An 18967-nucleotide genomic window follows, 5' to 3' on the forward strand; every position below is an offset into this window, starting at 1 on the left:
CAGCAATGACAGGTCAGTCAGTTTAATTTGTTAGGAAATAGAGATAATTTTAAGTAAGTTTGTATTTGTGTGTGTGTTTATAGTTCTTCAGTTTTAAAAATTGCCTGTAAATCTGTAGGTTTGTTTAGGTGCCTGAATTGGAATGAGATTTTACGGCACTGAAACAAACACAGGGTATAAAAAACACTGCCCTAGTGACAGAGGAACTGAGGGCCGTTTGGGTGCAGTTGAAAAATTGTAACCTAGAACTGAGGAGGTTTTCACAGAATCTCCTGAAACATGAAGAGCGATTCAGAAACAGAGAAACTGGAAGCAGGAGGGGGCCATTCGGCCCATCGAGCCTGCTCCACCATTCATTTTGATCATGGCTGATCATCAAATTCAATATCCTGATCCCTCCCTTCCTCCCATATCCCTCAATCCCTTTAGCCCCAAGAGTGATACCTAATTCCTTCTTGAAATTCTTCTTGAAATAGCAGTCCGAGACATTCCTGATCCTAGCACCAAGGAGGCAACATACCATCCTGGAGTCTCTTTTGCAGCTACAAAAACACCTGCCTATTCCTCTATTTCCAACTGAATCCCCTATAACTACAGCATTCCCACACTTTTTACCCCTCCCCTCTACAGCAGAACCAATCGTGGTGTGTGTGTTTATAGTGTGTATATAGATTTGGCTGTGGCTGCTTTCCCCTGAAAGGCCATTCCCCTCAACAATATCCAAAGTGGTTTATCTGTTTTGCAGGGGAATGGCCACAGGAGATTCCTGTACCGCCTGCCCAGCTCTCTTGCTCTGCCTGGTGGTCACACATTCCCTTCCTGCCTATGGAGCCTGAGCCTGCAGTCTGACTACCTCTCTGTACGTGCTATCCATGGACTCTCCACCTTGCAGATGCTCCACTGCGTCCCCAGCTGCTGCTCCAGCTCTGAATCACGGGTTTCCAGGAACTGCAGCTGGAGATACTTACTGCACACGTTAGCCCTGGGCACAGGAAATGTTCCCGGCCTCCCACATGGAGCATGAAGAGCAGACCACAGCTTGGAGCTCTCCTGTCATGACTTTCCACCTTTAAATTAAACTTGTGTAAAATACTTGATATCAGACTATATCCAATTCTCCAGGGCTCTTCTTTCCTGCTCCTCGTTACTTCTAAATATAATCTTTACAAACTATAAACCCCCAAAAATGACTGCTGAAACAATAAGTGATAAAACTATTAAATACACACTACTTACCAATCAGAGGATGTAGGTGGTTTAAAGTTTAAAAGTGTATTCATTAGTGTCACAAGTAGGCTTACATTAACATTGCAATAACAATTACTATGACAATCCCTGAAACACCACATTCTGGCACCTGTTTGTGTACACTGAGGGGGAATTTAGCACGGCCAGTACACCTAATCAGCAAGTCTTTTGGACTGTGAGAGGAAACCAGAGCACCTGGAGTAAACCCACACAGACAAAGTGACAATGTGCAAACTCTGCACAGACAGTGACCCAAGCTGGGAATTGAACCCAGGTCGCTGGTGCTATGAGGCAGCAGTGCTAACCACTGTGCTACCGGGCCACCCTGTAGAATAGGGTTAGTAGAGCTAACCAAAGAGAACCAGGGGATCGGGTTTATTTAGACTTTCAGAAGGCTTTCGACAAGGTCTCACATAGCAGACGTAAAGATGTTAATAGAACATAGAATAGTACAGTACAGGCCCTTCAGCCCTCGATGTTGTGCTGAGCTATGTCCGAACCCAAGATCAAGCTATCCCTCTTCCTATCATTTAGTAATTGGCAAATAAAGCAAAAGTGACATGAGGTGAAAGGTTTTCACACAGCGAGTAGTTAATGTCTGGAATACACTGACTGAGAGTGTGCTGGAGATAGGCTTAATCAAGGCTTCCAAAGAGGAATGAGACAGTTACCCGAAGAAGAAGAATGTGCAGGGTTACATGGAAAAGGCAGGAGAATGGCACTAAGTAAATTGCTCATTCGGAGAGCCAGTACAGGCACAATGGGCTGAATGGCCTTTGTCTGCACAGTAACAATTTTGTGATTCTGTACTCTCTTGAGTTTAAAACATGAAGGAACCGTCTCCTCGGATATTTAAATGATTAAAGGTGGTAATAATTATTCTTTATTTCAAATTGCTCTCTTTCTGCAGGTTAACAACAGAAAATAAAACAGGGAGAGCAGCTAACCTGACAATCCCCTTCATGTGTTGACAAATTTAGTGTGTGTGGTGACAGGCACAAATTCACTGTTAATATCAAAACTGAAATTCACTCCTCAACATCCCACACAAAGTCAGTTATCAGTGCAATCACTGATGACCCTCCACAATTCCTGTCACTTCACACAGTGCTCATAACTTTCCTGTAAATCAACTCTGCCAGTTTTGAAATATTGGATTTCATTATGTGTGAAATCATTAAATAATCAGTGAAACCTCCCACTGACCATCACCAATTCACTGATTAGTACATTTTCAATGATTCAGTGACTTCGGAACATTGCACAGTCAGGTCAAAGTAACTAACACAGACATCCTGGAGAGATTATCGGGTCAATGAGTGTGCCCAGGAATTTATTACAGAGACAGGGAGTGTGCATTGGAGTTTATTAGAGACAGGGAGTGTGCACTGGAGTTCATTACAGAGACAGTGAGTGTGCACTGGAATTTATTACAGAGACAGGGAGTGTGCACTGGAGTTTATTACAGAGACAGTGAGTGTGCACTGGAGTTTATTACAGAGATAGTGAGTGTGCACTGGAGTTTATTACAGAGACAGTGAGTGTGCACTGGAGTTTATTACAGAGACAGTGAGTGTGCACTGGAGTTTATTACAGAGACAGTGAGTGTGCACTGGAGTTTATTACAGAGACAGTGAGTGTGCACTGGAGTTTATTACGGAGACAGAGAGTGTGCACTGGAGTTTATTACAGAGACAGTGAGTGTGCACTGGAGTTCATTACAGAGACAGTGAGTGTGCACTGGAGTTTATTACAGAGACAGGGAGTGTGCACTGGAGTTTATTACAGAGGCAGTGAGTGTGCACTGGAGTTTATTACAGAGACGGGGAGTGTGCATTGGAGTTTATTAGAGACAGGGAGTGTGCACTGGAGTTTATTACAGAGACAGTGAGTGTGCACTGGAGTTTATTACAGAGACAGGGAGTGTGCACTGGAGTTTATTACAGAGACGGGGAGTGTGCATTGGAGTTTATTAGAGACAGGGAGTGTCACTGGAGTTTATTACAGAGACAGGGAGTGTGCACTGGAGTTTATTACAGAGAAAGGGAGTGTGCGCTGGAGTTTATTACAGAGACAGTGAGTGTGCACTGGAGTTTATTACAGAGACAGGGAGTGTGCACTGGAGTTTATTACAGAGACAGGGAGTGTGCGCTGGAGTTTATTACAGAGACAGGGAGTGTGCACTGGAGTTTATTACAGAGACAGGGAGTGTGCGCTGGAGTTTATTACAGAGACAGTGAGTGTGCACTGGAGTTTATTACAGAGACAGTGAGTGTGCACTGGAGTTTATTACAGAGACAGTGAGTGTGCACTGGAGTTTATTACGGAGACAGAGAGTGTGCACTGGAGTTTATTACAGAGACAGGGAGTGTGCACTGGAGTTTATTACAGAGACAGTGAGTGTGCACTGGAGTTTATTACGGAGACAGAGAGTGTGCACTGGAGTTTATTACAGAGACAGGGAGTGTGCACTGGAGTTTATTACGGAGACAGAGAGTGTGCACTGGAGTTTATTACAGAGACAGGGAGTGTGCACTGGAGTTCATTACAGAGACAGTGAGTGTGCACTGGAGTTTATTACAGAGACAGTGAGTGTGCACTGGAGTTTATTACAGAGACAGTGAGTGTGCACTGGAGTTTATTACAGGGGCAGTGAATGTGCACTGGAGTTTATTAAAGGGACAGTGAGCATGCACTGGAGTTTATTACAGGGGCAGGGAGTGTGCACTGGAGTTTATTAAAGGGACAGTGAGCGTGCACTGGAGTTTATTAAAGGGACAGTGAGCGTGCACTGGAGTTTATTAAAGGGACAGTGAGTGTGCACTGGAGTTTATTACAGGGACAGTGAGCGTGCACTGGAGTTTATTACAGAGTCAGTGAGTGTCACTGGAGTTTATTACAGGGACAGAAAGTGTGCACTGGAGTTTATTACAGGGACAGAAAGTGTGCACTGGAGTTTATTACAGGGACAGAGACAGCACACTGGAGTTTATTAAAAGGACAGAGACAGTGTAGTAGAGTTTATTACAAGGACAGTGAGTACACACTGGAATTTATTGCAGGGACAGTGAATGTGCATGAAGTTTATTACAGGGACAGGGACTGCACACTGGAGTTTATTATGGCATTGTTGTTGATCCTGGAATAGGTGATAATATCACAGGAGTCACTGCAGGAACTTTGTGTTGCTGCATCTCCACTATTTCTGGACAATAATCCCAAGTTCAATCTTGTGGCAGTTGGTTACTGTTCACTTCGAGCTCTTGGGTCAAATCATGTTCAGATCAATGTGACGAAGCGTTCGCCAGACTGTGGATTAAGTGTTTTGGAAAACATTTAATCAATTTTTTTTTGCAGCACTTAATATATTTCTAACTGATAAATGTGGCTGATGGGAGGCGGCAGGATATCTGAGCGGTTGGCGGATTGCCTGGTTTGGGGCAAGAAAAGATTCTCCACAATTTTGGATAAAAATACATTTTACTTTTTGAGAGTTAAACAGCAATCTGCAAATTTGATCATATTTACGGAATTGTTTGTGTTTGGCACAACATCAGATATAAATTCTCATTCCGTTTTGTATTCAAATGACTTCTTAAAATACTTCAGATGATCTGCATCTGTTCTGATCTTCCCAGTAGCCGCGTGTGTGGACAATGTCTGTGATCACTGACCTGTGATATACTCGACAAATGACAAGGCCGCAGTCTGGTATCTAAAACAGCAGGAGGATGCCGACCGTTGATTACACTCAGAATTAATTCATGCCACAGCCAATCCCCTGGTCTGTTTGTTAGTTCCTCAGAAACAATGAAACTGATTAATGTCCCTCAGGACTGCTCACAATCCTCTGTTTCACTCAGTGGCATTCTAATTATAAAAATAAATTTGAATTGCCAGCACAGAATGGGCTGGAGTGAATGGTGTGATATGTGTCAGTCTGTTGGGAAACCTCTACAAGTGGGAGGTGTGTGCGAGGTCTGTTTATCGGGGAAATTTATAACATTTGCACAAATTGCCAAGGGACTGGGAGTTGGTGATGCCAGCATTCTGAGAATGCATCAAAAACCCTGCCATGGCTATCTCCTGCAGTCGTTGCACAAATAATGTACACAGTCACTGCCTTTGTGTTAATACAAGTGGTCCAGTCTCCTCACCATCAGGGATATCTAATACATACGGGCAACTGAACTGCTCTCTTCCCATGAGTTGTGCAGTCAGTGCTGGGCCCTCTAAAACCAGTGGTCAAACAGGCAGTTAAAAATCAAACCTACTTACAATATTAGAAAATATTCCAGTTTCTCTAAGTAAAAGGCAAAAGGCACAGGTACGTTGTAACCAGAATGAACACTCAATGATTTGATTTGTTTGGGGCAGCACGGTGGCACAGTAGTTAGCACTGCTGCCTCACAGGGACCTCGGTTCGATTCCCAGCCTCGGCTGTGCTGAGTCTGCACATTCTCCCCATGTCTGCGTGAGTTTCCTCCGGATGCTCCGGTTTCCTCCCACAGTCCAAAAACGTGCAGGTTGGGTGGATTGGCAAATCTAAACCGGCCCTTAGTGTCAGGGGGACTTAGCTAGGGTAAATGCTATGGTAAATTTGGGGTTATGGGGATAGGGCCAGGGTGGGATTGTGGTCGGTGCAGACCTGATGGGCCAAATGGCCTCCTTCGCACTGTAGAGATTCTATAGATTCTGTTAGTTTAACATTTGTGCTTTTCAATTGCAATCTGAGTACCTCCCAATATCCCAACAAAGAAAATAAAACGGACTTCACATCACAACAGAGTATTTGCTAATTCTTTATTTGATTGACAAGTTGTTAAACAGTAACATAATTCTGCATTACACCAGAGAATGATTTAAAAATAGAATGTTTGACATTGACATCGTGCTTTTGGTAACCTCCCCAAAGTACTTTACAGCCAACGGAATCATTTGGAACACAGATACCGTTACATCATAGAAACTTTTCTGCAAATACATCAATTTGCAAACAGCGCACTCCCACAAAGAGCTATGCAATCATGACCAGATCATCCGTTTTTCAGTAATGTTGATTGAAAGATAAATATCGGTAAGGTCACTTGGAAGAAATCCCCTACTCATCTTCAAAACAGCCCTGGGAGATTTTAGGTCCAGCTGACTGGATAGATGGAGTCTTGGTTTAAAGTTTCATCTGAAAGACAGCACCTCCGACCGTGCAGCTCTCACTCAATATCGCAATGGAAGGCCAGCCTCAATTTTTACAGAGAGTTGAGTGGAGTAGGAATATGAACGTACAGCCTCCTGACTTGGCAAAAATCTTCCCCACTCAACCAGGGCGGAGACAAATATTAGAGCAGGATTTTCCAGTCTGGCCTGTTGGCGGGGCCTCCTGGTGCCACCGAAAGCCATTGGAACTTTGGCTGGCCTACTCCATCTCGTGACGGAGAAGCCAGGCTGGTGTCAGGAAATCCTGGCCTAAAACCCAAAGCAGCAAAGTCCTGTTGAAGAGAAACTTTAGTTCTGTCTGGTTTGGCCGGAAAGTTAAAATTCTAAATTGGGGCAAGGCCAATTTTGATAAATTCAGGCAGGAACTTTCAACAACTGGGGGAGTCTGTGGGAAGGCAAAGGGACATCTGGTAAGTGGGAGGCTTTCAAAGTGTGTTAACCAGGGTTCAAGATAAGCACATTCCTCTTTGAGTGAAGGGCAAGGCTGGTAGAAGTTGGGAACCCTGGATGACTCGGGATATTGAGGCCCTGGTTAAGAAGGGGGCACATGACATGCATAGATCAACTGAATCCTTGAAGAGTATAAGGGGTGTAGGAGTAGAATTAAGAGAGAAAGCAAGAGGGCAAAAAGGGGACACAAGATTGTTTTGGATAATAAGGCAAAGGAGAATCCAAAAAGCTTTTACAAATGCATAAAGGGCAAAAGAGTAACAAGGGAAAGAATATGGCCTCCTAAAGATCAACAAGGTCATCTATGTGCAGATTCACAAGAGATGGGCGAGATCCTAAATGAATATTTCTCATCAGTATTTACTGTTGAAAAAAGCGTGGATGTTAGGGAACTTGAGGAAATAAATATCGATGTCGTGAGGAGTGTACATATTACAGAGAAGGAGGTGCTGGAAGTCTTAAAGCGCATCAAGGTACATAATTCCCCAGGACCTGATGAAGTGTATCCCAGGACATTGTGGGAGGCTAGAGAGGAAATTGCAGGTCCCCAGGCAGAGATATTTGAATCATCGATAGTCACAGGTGAGGTGCCTGAAGATTGGAGAGTGACAAACGTTGTACCTTTGTTTAAAAAAGGGCTGCAGAGAAAAGCCTGGGAACTAGAAGTCAGTGAGCCTCACATCTATGGTGGGTAAATTGTTAGAAGATATTTTGAGAGACAGGATGTACAGGCATTTAAAGACACAAGGACCGATTAGGGACAGTCAGCATTGTTTCGTGAGTGGAAAATCATGTCTCACAACTTTGATTGAGATTTTTGAAGGGGTAACCAAGAAGGTAGATGAGGGCAGTGCAGTTGATGTTGTCTACATGGACTTTAGCAAGGCCTTTGACAAGGTACCACATGGTAGGCTGTTGCATAATGTTAAATCTCACGGGATCCACGGTAAGGTATCTAAATGGATACAAAATTGGCTTAGGGTGGTTGTAGAGGGTTGTTTTTCGAACTGGAGACCTGTGACCAGCGGTGTGCCTCAGGGATCAGTGCTGGGTCCACCGTTATTTGTCATTTATATTAATGATTTGGATGAGAATGTAGGGGGCATGGTTAGTAAGTTTGCAGATGACACCAAGATTGGTGGCATGGTGGACAGTGAAGAAAGTTATTTCTGATTGCAACGGGATCTTGATCAATTGGGCCAGTGGGCTGATGAATGGCAGATGGAGTTTAATTTCGGTAAATGTGAGGTGATGCATTTTGGTAGAATGAACCAGGGCAGGACTTACTCAGTTAATGGTAGGGCGCTGGGGAGAGTTATAGACCAAACAGCCTAGGGATACAGGTTCATAATTCCTTGAAAGTGGAGTCACAGGTGGACAGAGTGGTGAAGAAAGCATTCGGCATGCTTGGTTTCATCGGTCAGAACATTGAATACAGGACTTGGGACGTCTTGTTGAAGTTGCACAAGACATTGGTAAGGCCACACTTGGAATACTGTGTGCAATTCTGGTCACCGTATAACAGAAAGGATATTATTAAACTAGAAAGAGTGCAGAAAAGATTTACTAGGATGCTATTGGGACTTGATGGATTGAGTTATAAGGAGAGGCTGGATAGGCTGGGACTTTTTCCTCTAGAGTGTAGGAGGCTGAGGGGTGATCTTATAGAGGTCTATAAAATAATGAGGGGCACAGATCAGCTAGAAAGTTAATATCTTTTCCCAAAGGGAGGGGAGACTAAAACTAGAGGTCATAGGTTTAAGGTGAGAGAGGAGAGATACAAAAGTGTCCAGGGGGGCAATTTTTTCAAACAAAGGGTGTCGAGTGTCTGGAACAAGCTGCCAGAGGTAATAATAGAGACGGGTATAATTTTGTCCTTTAAAAATTGTTTAGACAGTTACATAGATGAGTATAGAGGGTTATGGGCGAAAGGCGAGCAATTGGGACTAGCTTTGGGGTTTAAAAAAGGGGCGGCAGGGACAAGTTGGGCTGAAGGGCCTGTTTCCACACTGTAAACCTCTATAACTCTATGAAGTTCACAGGTCAGGTTCCGGGGCTGCAAGATTAAAAACAGAGACCACTTGACAATTTGACAGCTGATGTGTGACTCAATCTACATATTATTAACCTACTTCCACCAATCTTGATTGTCTGTCTCTACCTGAAAGGGAGGTGTGGGTGATTGTTATTGTTACAAAGGTGAGACTGTGAGCCACCTGTTCATTCTCTAAGTTCAGACAAACTCACTCACAGTCACCTGCCCATGGTTGGGTGAGGTGAGGCTGGGGGTCGAAGGGGCTGGGGGAGGTGAGGCTGGAGGCAGGGGAGGCTGGTCTGGGAAAGAGTGATTTTGGCTGAATTTGGATTTCATCCCAGAACCTCTGATCAATGACAACTTGCAACTGGATCAAACGGCAGTGACTTCTACAGCACAGGAATATAGGGGGTTCCATTGAGCTGAGCAATAGGCAGTTCAAAATCCTGTTAGGGTGAGGTGCCCCCTAAAGTGACTCTGTGCAGTTCTTGTGCTGAAAGTACTCACACAATGATAGAGTTAGGTGTGTTACAAAGCTGCTTACTGCTCTTGCTAATTTTGAAGGGGGAGGCTTGTAAGTATTTTAAAATCTAACTGACCCAATGACCAGGACTGGGTTCAGTGTAAAGGCTCATTGGTTATTTGAAGGGTGGAATTTTCCAGCTCCACCCACCCGGGGAATGGTAGCAGGCGGGCTGGATCTTGCAAAAGTCCACTGACTTCAGGCAGAATTTCCAGCCCAAACTGGAGTTCACAGGTACAGCGTGGCTGGTTTGGGATTTTGCCCACTCCAACAAGGCTAATTTCCAGTGGCTGGAATCAGTGTCTATTTCAAACATGATTGTATTCCACTTTTTAAAATATTACGAGCAACAAGCTCCCCATCAGTATTCTGTCGTCAGTGAGTTGGACTCACCAATACATGGGGGGCGGTCTGTTGCTTCAGAAATCATGATCATTGCATGGAACCTTCATTTTCAAAGATTCTATTCACTTCACTAATTAAAAAAAAATGAGTCCAGATAAAAAGAATTATATTACAGAAAGCAAACAAAGCACAGCTCAATAGTTACAAACACAAACTATATAAAATTTTAAAAATCTTTTGTTTAGAAATAACTTTACTGTTTCAATCTAGTGTAAAATCTAGTGAAGCAGGAAATATAAAAACGTTTTGCATTTACATTCACAATAGAAATAGTTATTTTGGGTGTTTATACAGCAACAGCTGTTTATTTCAGACAGCACAGTGCATCTACTTTCCTGTTTTCACAGACTGTTCCCGCGGGTCACCAATCACTTAGTCTGCTGTCTCAATTACTGCCCTAATAATGGAACCTGATTCAAATGTCAGCAAGTGGTGGACAATGCAGAAGGCTGACTGCCTGTTATCTCCCTTTGCCCCATTCCAATTCTTCCCAACACCACTCTGTTGAATGTTTCTGACAGCAGAACGCTGTGCAGACAGCCTCTAAGCTACGACACAAGTAAAACAGGGAATGCTCAAAGGTGAAAAATTCTTCAATCAGATTAATAAATCAAACAGCACAGCCATTCACCTCTGGAAGGCAAAGACAAGATTCCTACTGAGACTGTTGGTTAGAACTTCCCATGCCAACTTGACTTTTCCCTTTTCTGATACTGACAGGATTGCTGTGCATCTCCAGAATTTAGATATTTTTGGGTTTAAGTTCTCTGTTATGAAGTTGCATTGGTTACTTTGCAATAGATAAAAAAGCCGAGAGAAGGTAAAGGATTAATGAGTTGGGGATGCAATATGAACCATAGAAGCTATAGAAATGTGAACAAACTCTTGTAATTAGATGCTGTGTGTGAGATATATATATATTAATGAACGATATCACAAGTCTATGTCTCAGGCCAAAAAGGACAGGCTCCTAGGAAAACTGTAACTGCTGTGCACATTACACAGTCCATTAGATCTGCACTGGAAAATGAGATGATCTGAAAAGGTTTATTTACTGTGCCATCCACGTGCTGAATTTGAACCCACTGTGCAGGCTCCAGCAAACTGCTTTCAATATTTACAAGGTCATCCAAAATTTCTGATGTTAATAGATTACATTTCAGTAAATGTAACTGAAAGTGGGTTCACAACCTGCCAAGATGAGATTAATAGTTTCAGGATTCTCATGGACTCCCCACTCACAATATTACTGGATATTGTAAAGCTTCCAGCAAAACTTGTCAAGTATAGAAACATATCGGGAGTAACTGGGGTTCCCCAGGGCACAGGCTGGGCAGAGGCTGAATTTAGACACACAGTTGGAAGGATGGCTTGAAAGACTCAAAAGGTTGTCCAAGAAAAGAACAAAAACTAAAGCAGAAATGATTTGGGAATCTAAAGCCAATCACAGGGCATTAAACTCTGATGGGGTAACTTGTCATGTTACAGTGAATTTCACATTAACAAAAAGGAATACTTGGGTTCACAGGAAATCTGAGGGGACTGTGTCAACACACAAGGCCTTGCTGCAGAGTGACACTGTTTAGGTGCAGCTGTTAATGAGCACAGGTTACTCTGTGACGCCTGCGCAATACCATTAGACAATTAGAAAAGGGAATACTTTCTGCATTTCTTATTTAGTCGTGCAGAATTGGGAAATAAAAGTGCTTTGTCAGTACATCCTGAGATCTGAGATTCCTATCTTCCCTGCAACACACAGAATTGCTGTCTATAATTTTGTGTGTTTAGTATCTTACAGCAACACTAGGAAAAAGTACAATGATGAAATTCATTAAAACAAATACAAAAATTAAAATGATGTCACTAAGGATGGAATATAAAGAATCATGGAATCATCAAATCCCTCCAGTAAAGGAGGAGGCTACTCGATTCACCAAGTCTGCATCTACAACAATCCCACCCAGGCCCTATCCCCATAACCACACGCATTTACCCTGCTAATCCCCTGACACTAAGGGACAATTTAGCATGGCCAATCCCTCAAACCCACACATCTTTGGACTGTGGGAGGAAACCAGAGCACCCGGAGGAAACCCACACAGACATGGGGAGAATGTGCAGACTCCACATAGACAGTGACCCAAGGTTGGGATTGAACCCAGGTCCTTGGTGCTGTGAGGCAGCAGCGTGAACCACTGTGGTACTGTTATTGAAGCCAGTATTCTAAAAGATTTGTATAAATTCAGAACTACACCATTACATGATTTTTTCTGCATGTAGTTAAAGGAAGGAGCAAGAAGACTGCTCATTCTTGGTGTGCACCTAGTGCACGGGGTCATCCTCAGGGTAACTTCACTCAAGCAATAAGGGAAGTCAAAACTTGACAAGGCACCAACTCTGCAACAGACACTTGTGAAACTATTGTTTTGTTCTGTTCCAAAATGACTGCCTTTACACAATACAAAAGCAGTGTTAAAATGAAGGTGGAAGCCATTTACAAAAGCTGAAAAAATATGACAAGGAAAGCAATCCCGAAATGTCTTTCTGAGGTTTGATGTTGTCCGTGCGAGTTTCTCCCTTTGGTTGGCAGATAACAGCACCTGATGCTGCTCCAATCCAACTGGGAATGTGGGCCATTCTTCCCTTCAGCACAGATGGAAGGAAGTGACATTTCCTTGGCAATCTGCATTTGATAACACTCATCCAGGTAACTCTGAGATGACCCTTCGAATTGCAGTGAATGTTCGGGTGTCAGGGGCACTGGAATGAGCTCCTATCATAACAGGTGCATGAGTTCTGAACACCAGAAAGCTCTGGAATTGATATCTATCTGGTAGAAGCCAAGAGATTGAGTTAATGGAATCAAGAAAAAATACTCTTTGCAGAGAGTTCCACAGCAATTGGTGGAATGGAGAGGTGTCTGACTCCATCAAGGCTAGAATTCCACTAACTTCCAGAAAGAACAAATGGCATCCTGTTACAGGGACACAGACAGATCTTCATTAAATACCTGAGGAAGCAATGAAGTACGCTGCTCACAATGGTAACTGTGATGGATCATCTGATTGCCCTACAGCTGCTAACACAGGAGGATGATTTATAAGAAGATGGCAACTCAATCTGGTGCCCTACTTTTTCCACAGAGAGTCACAGAATATTGAAGATTAACTGTACTAATTGGTTAAGTTCATTATTCTTTTAGAAGGTATTTGTGCAATGTTCAGATCCAACCTGTGTGCCTGGACAACACCTTACTGAAGATACAGTCACTCCATGTTTAGCATTGCTCGATGAGTTCATTACTGCTACAATGTAATGCCTCCAAGTGATTCACGTTATTGCTCAACAAATGAAACATCTTTTACCTGAGTGCAGGTATATAGATTTTAGATTTGTGCATAATAAGGCACACAGCGTTAAGTATGAAAGCTAAGCATGAGGTTTAAAAATATTTTTGTTCTATTTTGACCCCTGGGTAGAATATGATCTCTACAGCTCATTTCCTGTAGTAACGGTGCTCGCCTCGTGCTATATGTGAGGAGAACTCGTATCTGTCCTGGCTGTGATACCCACACACATTACATTCAAAAGGATCACGAAAACCGTGGCAGCCCATGTGTATCGTGAACATCACGTAATCCAGGTACAGCACTCGACAGTGGTCACACTTGAACACTCTGACTTGTTCACCCTCGTTAGTGATCACTTTGAGCATATCACGACCCAATCCCCCAGCTGTTTTGATGATGTCAAATGGTTTGGGACCCTCTTTGGTGGCAGGGATCCCATTTCTTATTCGGGGTGCAATCATCTGATGCTGTAGGTAGGCCTGATTTTGCCGCTCCTCGTGGTTACTCTCTGTGTCTGTGGAGTCCTGGCAACTGTTGCTGGGGGATGTTCCTCTTTCTGAGGACTTGGTTTTTAATTGGGAGCCGCTGTTCTCTGTGGCTGCTTCTCGCGTGTGGCCATTTGGGGCATCTGAACGTGTGAGTGACAGTGGATAAAGGCTGCTGATAACAGATACCATCTCTGATGTGGGAGCAGGGGCTGTCTGGACGAGGGGTCGCAAAGATTCTGCCCCCAGGTAAGAGATGGCATTGTTGATGGCCTGGTCCATGAAGCGGCTCTGCATCATTTCACCCTCCTTGTCATAAGATGGGGCTGAGGTGTACTGCAGGTCAGGGTAGCCTAGACAATACTGTTTCTCACCTGTATACAAAAAAAGCATATTTTAGGGTTCAGGAGAAGCATCACAAAACTCAAATTCTGCATCAGCTGAAGAGGTTAGAGACATCAGGGGGGAATGATTCAAATCCTGTGGATAACCGGTTTCATGGACAACCATAAAATGCAATTTGTTGTAAGGAGCTGGTTCACCCACTGAAATGGGAGTCTAATATCTGGGCCAATATGAAGTGGGCTCTGTGAGGGGAGGCAGATCTGCAATTTAGCTAGTCTGGTTACTCACTGTCACTGCCTCAGCCACCAGGGAATATCCAGGATTTGCCCCGGAGCCCAGTATGTGTGAAATATCCCGCAGTAGGCTTTCAGGATTCTGCTTAGTCCACACTTTTAATGTTTGTGTGTTTTACTACAGGTGGGAATGAGTTCTGCAAAATGAGAGAAACCATTTGTTATGTTACTATGAACTAATGCTATACGAAACTGAGACTGTCGTATTAGATATCAGCAATCAAAACCCTTGTTAAGTTCTTCTTAATGTTAATTTCCTGTTGTATATTTATGTCACCCACATTATGAATTTTCCAAATGTCACTTTTTGGGGGTTGCTGTTATGGTCTTAACCCAAAGTTCAAAACCTTTTCATTTCTTTGCCTCTATTATATTTTCTAAAATATTGCCACCATTTCTATTTTCTTTACAATACCAATCCTCAGCATTCAATTTCAACCCATTCGCTACCATTGGAAGGGTAAATTTATGATCCTATGTTCCCAGTATTCAGGTACATGTGTAGGGAAACATATGAGATAGGAGCAGGAGAAGGCCATTTGGCCCTTTGAGCCTGCTCCACTATTCATTATGATCATGGCTGATCATCCAACTCAATAGCCTAATCCTGTTTTCTCCCCATAACCTTTGATCCCATTTGCTCCAAGTGCTATATCCAGCTGCCTCTTGAATATATTCAACATTTTGGCATCTACTACTTCCTGCGGTAATGAATTCCACAGGCTCACCACTCTTCGGGTGAAGAAATGTCTCCTCACCTCCATCCTAAATGACCTACCCTGAATCCCCAGACTGCGACCCCTGGTTCCGGACTCCCCCACCATCAGGAACATCATCCCTACACCTACCCTGTCTAGTCCTGTTAGAATTTTGTAAGTCTTAATGAGGTCCCCTCTCATTCGTCTGAACTCCAGCAAAAACAATCCTAACCTAGTCAATCTCTCCTCATACATCAGTCCCGCTATCCCCGGAATCAGCCTGATAAACCTTCGCTGCAAGAGAGCAAAGAAAATCCTTCCTCAGAAAAGGAGGTCAAAACTGCACATAACAGTCTAGGTGTGGCCTCATCAGGGCCTAGAGTTATAGAATGTTACAGGTTTTTCTCCAACTTTGCCTCCTGGTGGGGGGGAAAAAAGATGGAAAGTGCGATTTTAAAAAGTTAAAAATGAAACAATTTAAGAAATGAAACTAAAAGAAAATAAAAATAAAAAAATGAAATAAACTAAATTGATGGAAATGAGCTGAAGGTGGAGGGGAGAGTTCATCTCTGAAGTTGTTGAACTCAATGTTCAGTCTGGGAGGCTGTAAAGTGCCCAATTGGAGGATGAGGTGTTGTTCCTCCTGACTGCGATGGGCTTCCCTGGAACATTGCAAAAGGCCCAAGATGGACATGAGAATGAGAGCATGCTAGTGTGTTGAAATGGTAAGTGACAGGAAGGCACAGGCCATGCTTGCAGGCGGACTGAAGGTATTCTGCAAAGCAATCAGTCCAATTGGTCGATCAGCATGGCAAGCCAGTAAGCTTGTGAGAGAGTTAAAATCCTGGGTGGGAGTGGACAGATGGATACGATGTTCTGGATGGGTTGGGGGGGGGGATAATATCAGAGGTGGGAGTACCTGTACACTGGGATATCAAAGTGCATGTGCAATAACACCCTCTAGCAATCAGCTTCCCGACGAGATAGACCAGGAGGTGCACAAGAAACACTGCTTCAAATGAAAAGTGGGTTTTGCCCTAGAACAGTGAGTAGTAAGGGGGTAGGTGTTACGACTTCTGCAGTTGCAATGGGAAGGTGGTGTGGGAAGGGGTGAGGTGTTGGGTATGATGGAGGAGTGAACCAGGGTGGAATGCTGACAGAGGAGAGAGGGGAAGATGGTTTTAGTGACATCATGCTGGAGTTGGTGGAAATGGTGGAAGATGATCCTTTGGAGGTGGCATTCAAAGGATTGAAAGGATCATCTTTACATTCGCCTCCTTTAATCTGATCTTTTCCACCATAATTTAATTCCCTATGTCGTTTTGTCCATGACAACTTTGTCAATTTCTCCCATCTCCACCAACCAGTGGCTTTTTACCAGCCACTCCTCCTCCTCCTCCCCCCTCTCCACAACAGAATAAACCTCATCCCATTTTCTATTATCTTTAGCACTGACGAGGGGTCATCCAGACTCAAAACTTTGCCTCTGTTCTCTCTCCACACTTGCTGTCAGAGCTGTTGAGATTTTCCAGCATTTTCTGTTTTCACTGTTGGCTGATACTGGAGATTGGGAGCGGGATGGGTGTGTGTTAAACGATTGTAGAGATTACCGGACAGAATAAAGTCACCCTGCCTGTGCTGGCTCTTCAAATGGGAAGTGACACAATTGGTCCAGATTAGATTGCAGCTCCCCATGCACAGTTTCTCCAAACCTGTTGAACTTTGTTAGACATCTGTTTTTCACACAGTTGTTCACAGCTTTGTTGCAGTGACTAACATTTCAAAAAATGAAGCTTAATGACTGGAACCCTCTAAATTCTGCTGAATTCTCTGAAGACAGTCAGGATGACTGGGTCTGCCAGAGTGGGCAGGGTATGTGGGGGAGTGTCACTGAAGGAAACCAGGTGGGAGCAAGTTCATGTGGATGACAGGAACAGTTTCTTTGCTGTAAATCCCATGTAACCTCTTGACTGATCAGTCTGTCCCAAGTCTGTTCTGCGGATATTGTAGCTTAGTAAGACCACAAGTTGTGATTGCACAGACATGCCATTAAGATTTAAAGGGGTCATGCACTTGTCTCTGTACTCAAAAAAAATTAGAGAGTATGTTGCTTCTGATTCCCCAGATAGGGAAACGTTATCGAACCGGCTCCAGATGACTCAGTGTGAACAGATAGATATGTGAATTATACCTTTTTAAACTCAGCACGAAAAAAAGAGATTTCACTTTTAACAATTAAGAATAATCAAATCACTTTACATTCAGACTTCAATCAAACATCTGGGTGAAAAGGAAAATAAATCCAATATCTGTTTTTGTGCCAATGTTAAAGACCCTAGAGCAAAACAGACCGCTGAAACTCACTGAGTAAAACAGAGGTTCCGATTAACAACAATCTCCCCCCTGGGCTGCACTTTGTACTTGTACTTCAAAGGTCAGACAGATACAGTAGATACCTCCCTGTGTGCGACTACTCATTGCTCCTGGTTTCCTGTATATTTCAGTGCAGACAGATGTGACCAGACACAGCAAAAGGTGAAAAAGAATGAAAGTGTTAGTATACTTACTGCACTGACTTCCCAGTCATGTGTACACATCAACATTCCTGATGTGATCACTGAATATGATTGCTGTCTCTCTCTTACATCAGATGAAGTAACTCTCTATTCCATTCCTTCATATCCTTCTCTAAACTCTGCTTAAAGGTATCCTCTCCACCCCAACTGCTCCCTCTGGTAACAAGTTCCACATTCTCACCACTCTCTGGGTAAATAAAGAAGTTTCTTCTGAATTCCCGATTTGATTTCTTGCTATCTCAGAGCGACTGTCTTTAAGCTTTCTCTGTGTCTACTCTATCAAAACCGCTCACAATTTTAAAGGTCAGGCCCTCACTCTATATTTCAGCTTTCAGCTTCCCTCTTTTAGCTTGAAGATTGGAGAGTGGCAAATGTTGTGCCTTTATTTAAAAAGGGCTGCAGGGAAAAGCCTGGGAACTACAGGACAGTGAGTCTCACATCTGTGGTGGGTAAATTGTTGGAAGGTATTTTGAAAGACAGGATCTACAGACATTTAGAGAGGCAATGACTGATCAGGGACAGTCAGCATGGCTTTGTGAGTGGAAAATCATGCCTCACAAATTTGATTGAGTTTTGTGCAGTTTTGGGCGCCGTACTTACGCAAGGATATTTTGGCCTTGGAGGGAGTGCAGAGGAGGTTTACTAGGCTGATGTCGGAGTTGAGGGGGTTGAGCTATGAGGAGAGGCTGAATAAATTAGGCTTGTACTCGTTAGAGTTTAGAAGAATGAGGGGACATCTCATTGAGACGTATAAAATGTCTAAACCGCCCCCCTTTATCTTGAGGCTGTGCCCCCTAGTCCTACTGTCCTTTCTGAGTGGGAAGAGTCTCTCCACCTCTATCCTATCCATCCCATTCATCATCTTATAAGAACATAAGAACATAAGAAATAGGAGCAGGAGTAGGCCATCTAGCCCTTCGAGCCTGCCCCGCCATTCAATAAGATCATGGCTGATCTGTCGTGGCTCAGTTCCACTTTCCCGCCCTCTCCCCATAACCCTTAATCCCTTCTCTTATCAAAAACCCATCAACCCGCTTCTTAAAAATATTTAGTGAAGTGGTGGAGGCTGCCTCGCTAAATATTTTTAAGAAGCGGGTTGATGGGTTTTTGATAAGAGAAGGGATTAAGGGTTATGGGGAGAGGGCGGGAAAGTGGAACTGAGCCACGACAGATCAGCCATGATCTTATTGAATGGCGGGGCAGGCTCGAAGGGCTAGATGGCCTACTCCTGCTCCTATTTCTTATGTTCTTATGTTCTTATAAGATGATGAATGGGATGGATAGGATAGAGGTGGAGAGACTCTTCCCACTCAGAAAGGACAGTAGGACTAGGGGGCACAGCCTC

General features: G+C 43.5%; 1 protein-coding gene across 2 annotated transcripts in view; it reads right to left on the minus strand.

The window, feature by feature from the left end:
* Positions 1-9399: 9399 nt before the first annotated feature.
* The window catches only part of LOC145359049 (zinc finger protein Aiolos-like), a 126863-nt gene continuing 117295 nt past the window's right edge, over positions 9400-18967 (minus strand). For both annotated transcript variants that reach the window (XM_080213408.1, XM_080213409.1), the window contains one exon: positions 9400-14084. In XM_080213408.1, the coding sequence (XP_080069534.1) occupies positions 13372-14084 (713 nt within the window). In that variant the 3' untranslated portion in view covers positions 9400-13371. The remainder of the gene's footprint in view (positions 14085-18967) is intronic.

Source organism: Carcharhinus amblyrhynchos, chromosome 27 (genome assembly GCF_965287045.1).
Source record: "Carcharhinus amblyrhynchos chromosome 27, sCarAmb.v2.hapA, whole genome shotgun sequence".
Classification (NCBI taxonomy): domain Eukaryota; kingdom Metazoa; phylum Chordata; class Chondrichthyes; order Carcharhiniformes; family Carcharhinidae; genus Carcharhinus; species Carcharhinus amblyrhynchos.